Source organism: Calonectris borealis, chromosome 4, assembly GCF_964195595.1.
Source record: "Calonectris borealis chromosome 4, bCalBor7.hap1.2, whole genome shotgun sequence".
In the NCBI taxonomy this organism is placed as follows: Eukaryota; Metazoa; Chordata; class Aves; order Procellariiformes; family Procellariidae; genus Calonectris; species Calonectris borealis.
In genome coordinates, this window is record NC_134315.1 from 47,893,723 (window position 1) to 47,909,374 (window position 15,652).

The 15,652-nt window shown below is 39.6% G+C and overlaps 1 protein-coding gene across 2 annotated transcripts in view; it reads right to left on the minus strand.

The window, feature by feature from the left end:
* The window catches only part of GLRB (glycine receptor beta), a 53,148-nt gene that overhangs the window by 7,118 nt on the left and 30,378 nt on the right, over positions 1-15,652 (minus strand). For both annotated transcript variants that reach the window (XM_075150579.1, XM_075150580.1), the window contains exons 7-9: positions 14,799-14,939; positions 12,217-12,369; positions 6,196-6,488 (exon numbers count right to left, since the gene is read on the minus strand). In XM_075150579.1, coding sequence (XP_075006680.1) covers positions 6,196-6,488; positions 12,217-12,369; positions 14,799-14,939 — 587 coding nt within the window. The remainder of the gene's footprint in view (positions 1-6,195; positions 6,489-12,216; positions 12,370-14,798; positions 14,940-15,652) is intronic.

Sequence of the window (15,652 nt, forward strand, 5' to 3'; positions counted from 1 at the left end):
TTCACGTTATGCCACTTAGCCTTTAAAAGTACTGGCACGATGTTAGCTTCTTGCTGTCTTTTGGAACCCTCCCAGTTTTAAAGGATTTATTGAAAAATCAACATTAATATTCCACCACACTCATGGACCAGCTCTTTAAAAAATCCTAGATGCAACTTAAGCTGAAATCTCAATTGTAAAATGTCTAACTTTAATAGCTACTGTTTAACATCCTCATTAGCCACTGTCAATGAAAGCTATTTCATCATCTGATTGAATATATCTGGTTTTCCCTAAACACAGAGCAGAGTATTTGTTCAACACTTTTGTCTTTTCCGCTAATTGTTGATACTTACGGCATCTCTATCTAGTATTGGACCAATACTCGTTACTGGTTTTTGTATTCTTGCTATACGTGCAAAGTAACTTCCTATTGCCCTCAATTATGCTAACCATATATCCCTTTTGTTATCTACACCTATTATCTACACCTATTTTCTGGATTTCGACTTATATTAATTGCTATCAACTTCTCCATTGGGCAGTGAGAAGAAAAGAGAAATGCTTGAAGCTGAGTTAGTTTTCAATCTTTGGGGAGGTTGTTTTCAATTGTGCTGTTTGTTGGGGTTTTTTTTAAATTAGTATAGCTTCCCTTCTGGTCTGTAGCTGTTTTGAACATTGTTAGATAGCTCACCAGCATAATTAGTATTTTTTGTTTAAATTCTTCCACCCAAATGAGAAAAAAATAGTTTTCAAATCTGTGAAATCCGTCCTTTCACAGCACCAAAAATACCAGGACTCAACTAAATTTGTTTTGTGCAAATACAATAAAGATCCTTTTCAACTGACTGTTCATTCTGTGATCAAATCCTCTTTATCTGTCAGGATGAAGTGTAATATAAAATGCCATCATCTTGGATTCAAGAATTTTTGAGAGCAGAAATGTATTGTCCATAATTTCTAGCAAAGCTTCAAACATGCTACAGCACTGGCAGCCTCTCAAGCTCAGCATGCATCCCTCAGGCTGAAGTGCCTCCCTACTGTAATGCAGCATTCTCTGCCCTACACAGCATCTCTTCTCTGCCATAAAATCATTTCTTCTGCTGCACCCAACCTCTTCTGGCATGCAGATCTGGCACTAGTGCTGCCAGTTGTGTAAGTCTTCTACACAAGATGAAAGAGTAGTTCTAACAAACTCTGTCATTAATCTTTCTTCCGCTTGTTTTCTGCTCTTCTCTTGCTTTTGCCATAATGATAGATGTAGATCATCAATAAAGTAATGGTTGTTTAGCATTAGTGCGTATTCAGACTGAGTATGTTTTCTGGTGCAGCTCAGCAGGAATTTGCTATCTCAATCCAAGTATTATATTCCTTGCAAATTCTCATTACCCCACTAATGGCAAAGTACAGCACAAAAAATATTTATAAAACATCACAGAATCACAGCATAGCTGAGGTTGGCAGGGACCTCTGGAGATCATCTAGTCCAACTCCCTGCTCAAAGCAGATTGCTTGGGGCCTTTTTACAGTCATGTTCTGAATTATCTCCAAGGATGGCTATGTGAGTCACTAGAGCAGAAAGTACCCACCCTGTACCTGAAATGCTGTCAGGAACTATTAAAATAGATTGCAGCCTGTGGTTTTGTGTACAAGATAAAATATAGACCGGGTTTCTGGTCGTTGTACAAGAAAAATCTGAGTCTGGAGTGCCACTTGCATGGAAAAGACAATATGGGAAGATCAGGTCACCACAGGTCACCACCAGTGGTCAGGTATATTACAAATCAGCAGAGATGATCATAACCCATATCAGGTGTGAGAGCCTAGATGCGGCTCTGACAAGATAAGGCAAGCAATAGCACTACTTCGCTTTAAAAATAACTGGTTTAGAGCTATTACCATCACTTGCATAGCACTATTCATCATCCGCCAGAGCCATTCTTTTAGCAAATGTTCTCTCCAGTCATCAGCACATTATCTGTGGGGGACAGCTTCTATAAATGGGCTTGATGAAAATGTGACTTTTCAAATCGAGGGGTGCTGTTATAGTTAACCGTGCAATCTCTCCCTGTAATCACGCCACCAGTGAAAGCAAAAAGAAACTGATTCATCTTCAAAACATTTCCCTTGTTGCTAGTTTTTCTCACTGTATGATGTTACATTGCTAGGAAACACAGGCTAACTCCTACTGAGGATTCCCAATAAAAAGCCGGAGCCAGCAGTTACCACCAGGTTGCATAATTTTCTCCTCTGCTTAGAACAGCATCTACTTGCAGCTGCTATGAGCTCGGGGAGCCAAACTGTTCTTTCTCATGGCTTCTCGCCTGTAAATGCATGGGCATTGCAGCTCCTAGCAAACACAGCAGAAGTGCTCATGTTGAATTTTCTGTTTTTTCTACAGATTCAGGTTGATCTTGCCAAATGGACCACTTGACTTTAATCAGTCAGTCATACTGATAAAACTGTGGGCTTAAAATGGCACTGACATTTCAAGGTTTTTTGTTGGAGGGGGCATGAGTCATAAAGCATGGACTCGGGGGTTTGGCGCATGCTGGCAACATACAGCTTTTATGTCAGCCAGTACCCAGGATTTGGTGGCGAGAAGTAGCTATGCATCCATGGAAGGCATTCTGCATCTTTGGCTGATTCTCAGATTGTGAGCAGTGTTTTCATCCTGCCATCTTCACTGTTGCTGCTGGTGAGTATCGGTCGTGATCACCGACTTTACTGACACAGTAGTGCTTTCCACTGAAAACTTCCAGGTGGATCCTTACAGGTTCTGCTACGGGGAATCTCTTCTCCTCACCTTCAATTACGAATGGCATCGAGCTTTTAATTTTTGGGATATACTGAAAAGTTTATTCCTTTACCCAGTTTCTTTTCATAAAAACGGAACAATAGCCGCTTGTATTTTTAAGTATGATCACGTTTTTGTTATGGCTTGTTTTTTACTAATAGCAAACATGCCAAGTCTCCAGACCAGATGCCATTTTTAACTTTCACAAATAGAGCAAGCACATGAAAGTAAGTTGTTCCATGAGGGCTGGAGCCAGGGATGCCTGACCTCCCCACTTGCTTCCCTGCGCTCCCTCTGATCCTCCCCACGTCTGGGACCTTCCCATCCCAAGAATCCCACTGTACCTTATGTACCAGCCCCTTCCCCAAATCTCCTGCAGAGACATCACTGCTGCAATGCTGCATGGCTGCGAGAAACAGAAAGAGCACAACTTGCTGCTCGGGGAACGCTGGCAAACTGGCCTGGCATCGGGATCAGGGGCATTTTAAAGTGAAATAAAGCAATTTCTCTTTTTAAACTTGATTCCCCTCTGTATCAGCACCACTCAGTTAATGTCTCGTAATAAAGAAGTGCTTCATTTAAGCTGGAGAAACATTTATAAATGCAACTATTCATGCTCTCTGTTTTTCCCCACTTGGAGTCTTCTGCTTCCAGGTCTTTCCTGTTGGCTTTACCTTTAAGCCTCATCTGGTCTATCCACTGCTTCAAGCCTAGCTATAGTGAGATTCCCAGCTATGCCCTCAGTCACTTTTGCCTTAGTATCACCTCTTATGTGGAAAGAGAACATCCTCCAACATTTCTATAGGGTGCACATTCATGTCAGGGATGCAGTTCCAGGTTGTCCTCCTTTTCTCCTAAAGCTATACATTGGTTCGCCTAAGTCTTTCCAGACATTTAGCAGACATTTGCTCTCTCCTCACATACACAATCCTACACGACCCTGATGAGAAACAGCTCCTGAAGTTCTAAGACAGCACTCTGGCCTCTTTTTTGTTTCATATTCTTTACGCTTTTCAACATACATTTTTTTTCCATTACCTGTTTCTTTAATGTTTCCCTCCCTTGCATATTTGCCATATGACAAATGCATTCTCTACTTGATCATTACTAGGTCTGCATGGGAGCGATCCAAATTTTGTGGGGCAGGCCTAGTTTTGGATTAGGAGCCAGAGTTACCGAAAGATTTAGACCTGTTCTGATTTAGGAGTTTAGTACAGGCATCTCCAGGGCAGTACTCCTACGCGGTAGCTGGTTCAGAGAGGGAGTTTTCAGCTAGGCAGATTTATAGCATTCATATATATAGAAACTAGCATCACTGTCCTACCACATCTTGATTCCCAATGATTCATCGGTCTGGGACCTTTTTCTACCTCAGCCTGGTGATCTTCCCAGAAATTACCAGCCCAGGACACCCTTCCTCAGGTAGGCTATATTTCAAAGCAGGTGGCTGGATACAATCTGGAACACCAGCCATGAGGGGAGGTGACCACTCAGCCACATGAGCAGCTTTTACAGCAATGAATACGTATTTCCAATATGTCTTGGTAAACAAATGTTTTGTAACCCTTTGTAGAAAGATCATCACAAGTTACGCATGCCCAGGACTCCATATAAGTCCAACACAGATTACTGTTGCAGAGATTATCGATATTGGAATGTTAAAGGTCTCTTATAACAAATCAGGAAGACCCTGAAAAGTGCAGGTCAAACATGAGATGCTGGAGCTGACATTGCAAGATTGTGGCGGGGAGACACTGCAAGATCTTGGAGGGCAGACTGAGGTCTGAATCCTAAAAACCTTCAGCTTACTGCTAGACACCATTCATGGGGAATGTTGCTTAATTTTTGTGGACAATGACTTCCCTTCCTCTAAGTCTTAAAATGCACTGTACACCAAAACTTGCCTTCTTGAAAAAATGTATTAAAAGATGAAAGGATAGCACATGTGATAAAAGTTATCATTTTATTCTCCTTATGGCTATGACAATGGCAAGCACCTTAAAGGGTGTACACACCGAGGAGAGTCAATAATTTAGCAATTTGGTTTTGTTCACACTACTGAAAAACTGTAGTTTTTTGTTAATCTTGTCATTGATCAAACTGTACACTTACACTTGTTAAGTACTTGAAATAACAGGAATAAATAGATTTTACGCTGCTCTGGTGGACTGTTGCAACTATTTTGTCACAAGAAACAGCTGAATTTGGGACCCGCAAATTGCTGAACACAAAAATATCGCATTCAGTTTAGGGGAAGCAAAACTGTAGCAGAGCCATCTTTCTTTCTACTCAGTTCCCATGTTGCCTGGGCTTGGGGAATTACTTGTGACACAAGTCAAAGCAGACATGGGGTTGCTCTAAGCTGAGCCTGGTTGCCTGCCAAAACAGTTCCCAGAAACGCTTCTACCAGATGAGAATTATGGTAGCCAAGTGCACCGCTCTGCAACATCTGCATCTCCCCTGGACTGGGGGTAATTAGTCATGGGGCAGTGCCAGCTTGATACTAGGACAGGGTTTCTGCCATTCTGGCATAAACTACTCCCTCCTTAATGAAGTGTTACAGTCACATTGTACACTACCAATATTATCACTTGGATCTGGCCTAATAGCTTTATTTTACACATCTAAATTGCTGAGTCATTGAAAACTATAAGCCAAATTCGTATTTCATATATTGTAGCATAACGTATTTTCTTCTGTAGAATAAATGTCACTTAAATATCACTCAGGACTAAGGGCAGTTGGCCTGGGATGTCTGATAACTCTTGGAGCACAAAGAGGGAATTATACAACACCAGGAAGCTACCATCATGATGGAAAACTTTGGCCTGAGCTAAGATGCACATCTTGTCTTTATCCATATAATGAGTTCTGACCAATTTACCCGTAAACTCTATCTGGCAACACAAGAAATGAAGGAACTGTTTGACAGACAAACAGACCTGTCTTTTGTTTACAAATGCCAAGACTTCTGGATCCTTGGCTTCAGAGATGCTTGACATGCAATGCGGTGCAGCTGTGGCCATCCCGGGGAAAGCAATGAGACACGTGTTATTTGAGTACGCTCTCAGCAAATACTGACTGAGAATCCTGTCCTCTGAATAGTTACAGCTTGACAGCTGCTATTTATTATGAGAAAAACAGCAACTGTAAAGCTGCTTGCTACTTTATTTACCTGAAGTTCAGCAGCAACCATGGCGCTAGGATATTAAAAGACAAATCTTTCATTTAGTACCTCTGACCCCAAATCACTAGGGACCAGTCGGCCAAATTGCTAGCCATTAATTACCAGCACGTTTTTAAGGTCCTGGCCACTTCTAAGGTTAAGCATTATCCAAAACTACTACGACAGTATATTCCTAGAATTGCGTTAACAGAGGATAATGCTGATTTTGCATACACAGCTTCACAGCTCCTACCTGTAAAGTGCTGATGTGGACAGGAGTCCCTGTGCCATTCACAGTGTTCTTCTTGGCAGCATTTCCACCCTTCCCTTCCGCTTGCTCTGCCTTGGCAATCTTTGCTTTCTCGGCTTCAATTCTCTTTGGATTGTTTAGCATTACCTGAACCACCGCATACTCCACCAGGGATGCAAACCCAAAGAGAAGGCAAACAATCAGCCAGACATCTAAGGCCTTCACGTAAGACACTTTGGGAAGTTCAGCGGCAAGAGTGGTACATTCAGATGCCAAGCTGAGCACTGAGAAAATACCTACGGAAAGAAAAACAATATATCGATTAAAGAAAACTTACCCTTATTGACACTGGCTGTGCTCTTCCTCTGAAACAGACAACACTGAATGATGTTCTGTAACAGTGAATGGGACTTCACAATGCGGCCAGTGTATTTTGCAGCAGGTAGACAAAGTGCACATGCCTTCAGTTAATGAACAAGTTGAACTGAATACTCATGTAGGATATCACAGTTAGTGATGAATTATTAATAATGAGTACCTTCATTTTATAAAAGGAGAAAGAAATAAGTGAGGCTAAACTGGTTGCTGTGGTTTTCCTGCTTCATCACACAACTGGGAAATGGGCTTTCCAGAGACTTACCCTACAACACGCATCTAAGTCTGTGTTCCCAATTCACTGTGAAGATGAAAACACTGAGGTGACTGAAATCATTCCCTATTTCAGCTTCCAGGATCTAGAGGAAGCATTCCTAGATACACAGCTTTTCAGGAAGCCCTTATCATGAAAAAAAAGTACATCTGCAAAGGCTGTTGAAAGGTCTCATCGTCAAACTAGGTTTCAACAAGCACTGCTCCTTACAAGGCTTCCAAATGTCACCATCAACACAGGGCTCACGTTGCAAGAGACAAAATACAAGCCTCATCTCAAAAAGGCTCCTATGAAATGGCAAAAGTAGCATGAACAGCTACAGGTGGAAAAAGCTAACTTTAGAAATGGCTGTCATGTGGGGAAAACTTATTTCACACTCCCAGTTCAGAACGTCCCATTTTGGTTTTGTGAATGCTAATGATAAAAATCTTCTTTAGTTATGAGCGGGTGGCTTCATGAAATGTAATCAATGTCTACAGAAAATGTTGGCCAGAAGGAAATACTCAGTTGTAACTATGTTTCTTATATTGGTCATGTGTGCTATCCAAAGCATGAAAAAAATTGTAATTCATAGAGAGATCCATTTTAAGTAACTGAGAATGTGAAAATGTTAGTAAAACTGAAAGTACCTTATTGGCCTATCAAAGTATTAAATTCTAGTTGATCATAAATAACTTATCATTATTTTGCTGGTATTCCCATTTGGATTTCAATAAGATTGATATGATAATTTATTTGGTATTAATCTCAAATGGGCAACTTACTAGCTGCTAAAACACTGAAGAGAAACTATAAAGAAATCATTACAGTTATATGATTTTAAAACACAGAATCTTATGGTGTTTTATTCTGAAATGTATCATAACAACGTATCATTGCAAACCTGGATATTTTTGTCCACTGGGATAATACAGAATGGCCAGATGTGCTATGTCAGATCATAATGACATGGCAAATACTGAACAAACAAACCTCAGTGTCCACTCTGGCTTATTTTCAATCTACTGTATCTGAAGCGTTCAAGTATAAACATGCCCATAAGGATAGAAAGTCAGCATAGAATAGTCTCCTTTTTTAACAAATTTATTTTCACTGACCAACACCAGCTGTCTTGGGCTGAACACTAATTATGGATCATAATGAACTGCAATAACAAGTACAAATAAGGCTGTATTGCCTCTTAACATATAAAGGACACCTCTGCCTATGCCCAGCTTTCTGTTCGTTCTCTAACAGTGTACTGTATCAAGTACCATGCCATGTCTGTGCTAGACTTCTGAAAGGCAGCCTCAACCCTGAATAACCAAACTAACCAATGATATGGACTGGTTCAACATCTTGGATATTGTAATTTTTTTCCTACTAACTTTAAAAGTGTTTACTATCTCAATATGCGAGTATTATTATCATGCCTGGTGCTTAAAATATTTGTACAACCACTTTGTGGAGCTTAAAATACTAGATCTTACAATCTTGGATTTAATTCTACAAAACTAACTTATAAATTCTACCAGCTGAAAAGATTTTAGTGGTGCTTTCATCCATTTGTTCAGTAGAGCAATTGAGGTCATGGTGACCTGCCGCTAATTTCCATTTGCCTGGATTCTTAGGATGAAAAGTTCATTCTCAGAGTCTGAGAAACTTCTAGGTTTTCAAGGCAACAATAAAGTGAGATAGAAGCACAGAAATATTCTTTTAAGCAACCATTTGCTGCCAGATCACAGCTGGCGTGGCCTTGGAGACCCTAGTACCAGAGTTGTAAGTTGCACCTCCAGCAGCAGCTGCACTAGGTACCTGCCTAACAGAGTCCAAAGCCCAGGGCTCAAACTGAGTGAGGAGAATGAATAAATAAACTGCAAGATTACTTATCTAAAAAAAAAAAAAAAAGGAAACAAAAAAATCCCTCTTTTCTTCTCAGGGAGCACTAAAGAGAAGGGACAGAGCTCCTTCCTCTACACTTGCAAAGTAAAGGGAAAGTTGGCCTTTCTAGGAAAAACTTCTGCATTTTTGCCCTTAGTGTGGCATCCCTCTTGATGGCAAAGTTTAGCTCATCAGTAAGGTTAGCCTAAAGTGTGATTGCACAGAGCTACTATTTTAAAACTACTGCATAAGGTTACATGCGGATAATATCAGAAAGTGCCAATCCAGCAAAGCACTTTGGCACGTGCTGCCAGGTAAATAAATCTCCCTTTTTTGAATCCATCAAACTTACTGGCCTCAGCATTATCTCCTGGCAGTGAATTCCACAGGTTAATTATATGCTGTACAAAACAGTATTTTCTGGTTTATATTACTGCTTTAAAAATGTCTGGCTTCATCTCACTAATGTTATTGAAAAAGGTAATATTCTGTCTTCCTTTCCTTATAATTTGATATCTCTAATACATTCTCTTCTCTCATTAAACTTCATAATCTAAAAGACATACTCTTACCAATCCTTCTTCATACTACAGTTCTGACATACATCTTTATGTCTTCCTCTGAGACCCTACATTTGTTACAATTTTATAAAATTAAAAGACTAGAACTAAGACAGATCTGAGGACAGGAGGGACGGGGCAGAGGCATGTCCTTTGTATGTGTGGAATATATGATCACTACTCCAAGCCTTCAGTTACCCTGTTGTATCCCCACCTGCACTCTGGACTAATGCTCCACGCCGTCAGGCCGCTGTGCGTGGACAGAAGTCCGACGTCCCTCAGATCCCTACAGCTCCAGGGAAGATCTTACTCCCTTTGGGAATCACACGGCAGTGAAGGAAAAAAGGAATTTTTTAAACAGATGCTGGCACACTGTCCACCTGTAAAGAACTGGAGAGTCCTCTGTCGGGGGCATTAAAAGGTGAAACACCAGCATTTAATTAGAAAGAAGCATTCACTGATATCAGCCTTTACGTCGCTTAGCCACAGCTGTCCAGGTACCAGTACTTTGTGGACTTCCCTGCCACCAGATGATCTAACTGGGTGACACGTTACAGGGCTTGCAACTTACTTAGTTCCTACATTGACAAAGACTTTTTCTTCAAACAAACACACATCGTTCTCCCAGAACATTGATCAGTCTACAAAAACATGTTCTGCTTACTGGTTTGCAAAGTATCTTGTATCCCTAAATCACCTGGAAACTTCTGAGATGCCTAGCCATGGGGAGCAGTAGCCCACTATACTTAGTTCTAAGGATGACTGTATTAAAATATTCGTAAGTAAATCTGAAATAGCTTGAGATCTGTATCTGGTCACTGAGAGCGTAGTGGCTATTGATAACACTTTTTTGGGATTAGATATCACCCACTTGACACAGAAATGTTAATCTTGTTAGATTTCAAGGTCATCTATCTTCAAGGATTTAGCTAGAAGAGTTAGTTTGTCACCCTCTTGCAAATTGGAGAAACATAAAACTTACCCCAGTGACAGTGCTATCAACTTGCGTTACTAAAGGCTGACTCATGACTAAAGAATGGTCAGACTTAGCGGTTTTTGCTTCTCTGGGGAGTCAGGAAAAGTCACATCACCAGGCCAATGATTAGTATTTTTGAAAATGCATTATTTCAGAAATGCTAATAAATAAAAGGAGCCAATAAACACTTATCATAAATGAAAACAAATAAACAATAAACAAGCATGCATGTTTAGTCACAAAGACATCCATGTTACATAAATCAGCACTATACCTCTTATAAATCTAATATATAATTAACAAGCCTGCCTGGTCAGCTCTTTGAAGTGCAGGATTATAAAAGTAGAAATACATCTCAGGTTTTGATCATATCAGAGCTCACTACATGAAAAACATTTCCAGTTCTTGTTTCTCTCTTGTTAATTTAAGGCATGCTACATTTTCCCCACACTTTTTTTTCTTAAAATGTCTTATGTTTCGAATTATGGAATGCATCCTTGCTACTTTTCAAGGGAAGAGATTGTATTTGTTACTTGCTAGAAACTGAGATAGATTGTGACTCCTCCCCAAGTAACTATTAATATTTTTAAAGGTCAAGAAAAATAAAGCTGATTTGTTTTCTGAAACAGACCCCTAGAAAAAAGATACAATAAATATAATTAAATACTGGTTTTGTCACATTTAATTAGAGCAAGGACCCCACACTGACTCAGAAGCCAAAAGTAGCACTCCAGCCACAGGTCTCCAGATTTTTTACAGCTCTTAGTTTATTCTGCCCGTCATATCAGAGGAAAAGGCATGGTAGATGACCTGAGATGGGAGCAGTGGGGCTCAGGCCAGGGGGTATGTGGACACTTTTCCACCTAACAAAACTCAGCAGGCACCCTTCCCGCTCCAGCGGGCTCTTAACACAGGGGTTTCAGCTACCCACTACTGCAAGACTCTGCTGATCTCAGACACGGACTGGGAAGGTGATGCGGCAGGTCCTGACTCCAAGGGTCTCCAGTGCTTATCGACACCCGTGGGGCTGCATAGGACTGATGTCCTACGAGGGTGTGGAGGTTCAAGTGTGGGTGAGAGGTTTCTGAGGAAGGCAGGGGGCTGGAGGCATTCTGCAGCTGCACTCCTGGGGGCTTGAAAACAGGTGCGCTGAACCTCCTGGGACACAGGAAAGATTTGGAAAATAAGGGGTATGGACTTGTGGAGGAGTGCCGGGGAAAAGGGGAGCATGGGGAGGCCAGAGCATGGGGAAGGAGAGGTCATGGCATGGGGACGGGAATCCAAATAGGAGAAGTGTCAGGATGCAAGAGCCTGGCTCTGCATTTCATTGAGCTCTTGGGGTCAGCAAGTTTGGCCACCCTGGAGCTGGAGTCCCATGTACAATCCAATTAGTCAAGATAATATTGTTTTGATTAACTCTGTGTCCTACTATCTCGTAATAAATGAAGGGCCTGCCTACTGCGTTGTGCTGAGCAGCATGAAAGCATGAGCCTGAAGTACTCTCATGAACTGAGTCTCTAATGAAATAAAACCAATGAGGTAACAAGGATGCTAATTCTTTTCCAGACATCATTCTGTTTCTATTGCTCTTCAGAAAAACTGCTCCGAGAGGTAGCTATTTAGAGCCTTACTCATCTTCCTGCTTTCTTACTGATTATTCAGATGTTGAAATTCCTATAAACTGGCATATTGCCACAGTGTCTGCAGCATCACCCGTCCATGGATAAGATCAGATTTGTCTGGGTTGAGAGGAGCAGAGACAGTGTGCTTATCACATAAGTGCTGGAACCATTATCAAGCGAAGTCTCAATGGGGAGGTGGAGTTTACAGGACTAGGAATGAGGAAGTTTCAGTGAAAATGACGAGCGGATAATGGAAGTGAAGTTGCTTTTAGTGTCCAGTGTCATGTTATCAAAGCAACTGAGAATGGCTCAATGGCGTTAAAGTGGATTGTGACGGTATGTGTAAATGCAGGTTACCCAGTGGGACTCTTGCAGCACTTGCATCAGGATTGATCCAAAATGACAGCCAGGATAGAACAACAATTAGCAGTGTAGGAGCATAAACACCCATCATGTAAAATCCAACTTGTCTTCTTAAAGTGAAGATTACTTCTACACAAGTGTAATAACCTTTAAAGAAATAAATGCATTAAAGTTTAATGTGCTTTGCAGGTCAACCTCTTCAGATCCGTATCTTCTAGGCCTTTATCTATTTAAGTTAAGAGCAAAAGTTCAATCATTTGATTTTCTTTGTAAAGGCAAAGAGTTCAATTTGAAAAAAAAAATGTTCAAAACACAGAACTATATAACCGCCAAGTGTGGTCAGGCATGTGGTACCCTCTGTGCTCTGTAAGACACCCTCCGTCTTTTCAGAGCGCATCAGTAACAGGCAGTTAAAGTGACTCTTATCTTGATGCTGGCTTCAAGTTGCAGTCCAGATAAAACCAGGGTCTAGCAGTCATACTAGCTTAAGCTCATCTGAAAATCCTACTCAGCATTAATTTGTGCAAAAGATGGAATTAAGAAATATTAGTGTAGGAAGTTTAGAATGGAAAGAGGTGATCTAAATGTGACTCTAAGCAGAGATTCCCCCAATACTGAAAGCTGGTACAGCTGACTTCTAAAATTGGTACAGACTTTTTAAAAAAGACTCTAAAAACACTGTAAACTATGAAAACAAGGAATACTGCCTCAAGTCTTTTAAAATGAGGATCTAAATCACCCAAACATTTAAGATATTTTAAGATGAATTCAGTAAAAAATAAAGCTGCAGATACTAGAGGTTTTGCTGGAGATAACAGATGGTCAGGAAGTCCGATAACCAGAAAACAAATTCTGTTCGTATTTTCACTCAATTAGCAGAACTGGCATTTTTACGTTAATATTAACATAATAGCATTGTAAAAACAACTTCATAAACTATTCTATCACAAGGAAAAGGCATTCTTATGTTATATAACAGCAACTTCAAAATTCAGACCAGTTTATAACTGTAAATGAAGTTGGTGCAAAGCTGATTTAGAAGATAGAATCTGTCAAAAATATATGTATTTATCTTCCATATTTTATCAATTAAGTGCTGTAGAATGATAAGTCATCTTAAAAATGCTGTTTGGGCATAGAATAACCAAAACAACAAAAAAATAAAACACTTCCTATGTAGAAGACACTATATGGTATTTCATAGTTCATTCTATCCACTTCAGTGACCTGTTGTCTGACAAATTTCCTCCCTGTAATTTCTGAATATTTCCAGATACTTTTAGGTTTTATTTTCAAATGAAGGATGACCTTCAAAATCATTATTTGTTTGCTTTATGCCAGAAATGCATTCTGTATGGCTTTGTATCATCTCTCATCAGGCAGAGAATAGTATCTATTGCCCTCACCATTCAGCTCGTGAGGACCTATTTGGATCTGTCATACATTTTGACAAACAAACAACAGGCAATTTGCAAATTTAAATATTCAATTCATTGTCACAAAAAGTCACCCCAAATTTGTTGACCCTCTTCCTACTTAGGTGGGTATGATAAAACGTCAGTTGATGTAAATAGGCAGTAAAGATTAAGTTCTTTGCAATTGGCAAAGATTTACATAGTTAGGCTAAGAACTCACTCATTTTGCAGTTAACAAACAAACCTCATTTCAATTTTCATTACCTTTTCCAAGTCAAATTCCTTAACTCTGAGATCTACTAAGGTTACTTGAGATCTATTCAGACTTGTGATCTAGTTCAGGAGCAACTGCAAGTAACAGATCCTCGACTTCAGCTGAATAGTCAACAAGAAACTTGCAGAGGATCCTCAGAAGCTGCAGCACCACAATCATCCTTATTGAGTTTTAATGGAAGATTTATTCCTATGATGCAAAAGCACTGACTAAAATATGCCCTGTTGACTTCTGTAGTTGTAGAAAGTCTTGCGGTTGCCACAGTATGTGAGTAGTTTGGATATAATTATAGGCAGGAATCAAGGTAGAAAAGATAAATCATTAGAAGCCAGAGTACAGAAACCATTGGATAAATTTTTGCCCACAGGCAAAAAAAATTTCAGAAAATAATTATAGGATTGAATAAATACAGGGCTAAGCAGCCTTCTGTAATGACAGACTTTCCAGAACACTTAGAGAAAGGAAGAACTTGCAGGGCGACGCATTTGAAGTTACACTCTAATACTACCCACTTCTGGAACAAAACTCAAAACAGAAAAACAAAATTATCCTACTTTGCTGCAACTGGCATAATTCTACGTGAAAAGATAAGCATAAAAAGATATTAGGATTATAGAAACAAAATGGTGATAGTAAGATCAGAAGACATGTAAGCAAAACCAACAAAAACATTTAATCTCACCTTCAACCTAGATGTTTTTATATGTGAATTAGTTTGCAGTAATTATATGTGATAGCTACAATTATATGAACTACTGGTTTGTTAAAAGTAGTCTATTTTCTCCCATAGAATGTAAGACATGAGCTGGAGTATTAACCATCAACCTTAAACAGTAATTGAAGGAAGCTTAAAATTTTTTACCAAGAAAATCACTTATATTACGTACCTGTGCCTTTATAATACTTGGTACAGTTACCATATTCGATATCCTCCTTCTTAATATCAAACTGAGGCAGAGCGATCTTCTCTAGCTGTACAGGATCTCCAGACTGCCAGATAAACCTTAAGTCATCAGTTGTGTAACCAACTACAAGAACAAAATAATAATAACTGTTTAAAAACCATTTCAGAGTAAACTCTGCAAGAAAATCTAGCATATACATATCGTATTTCTTTCACTCTTTTTCTTTCTGTTTCCTCTTCAAACAATTAAATACAAAAATTACATAATCCACAACTGAATTTTTTTGTAGGCCTAAATTAGGACTTGGTGGATGAAACGTTACATTATCAGCAATATTACACTGATTAAGAGGTGTTTGTTACAGTGCTTACTGTTTAAACAAAGCAAGCAAAGCTCTATTCTCCACAGCTTTGAAGCCTCCATATTCATTCATACTCTACTTCAGCCAAAGCACGAAAAATATACCGAACTTTAACAGCACTCACAAGTCCTAGTAATGTCAAAAGAATTTAGCAACTCAATTACTGTGATGAATCTTGGCTTTTGTGTAAAACAACCTTTCTGCTTAGTTGTTTAGATTAAAGGCCCTGATTCATAAAAGCATTGACATTCAGGAAATACTTGACCAGGAATTTAAGTAGATATGTAGTCCTACTGAAATCAATTCATTGCCTTCATCACCTCCTGAGCACGGACAGACATCCGAGTATCTAAATCATGATATATACAACACCACCAAGTGAGAGGCACTGAACGTTAGGCTCACAGTATTCAAGCATAAAGCAATTAATTAAATATGCAGTCATAATCATGAATTTACATGCCATTTTTCTGCT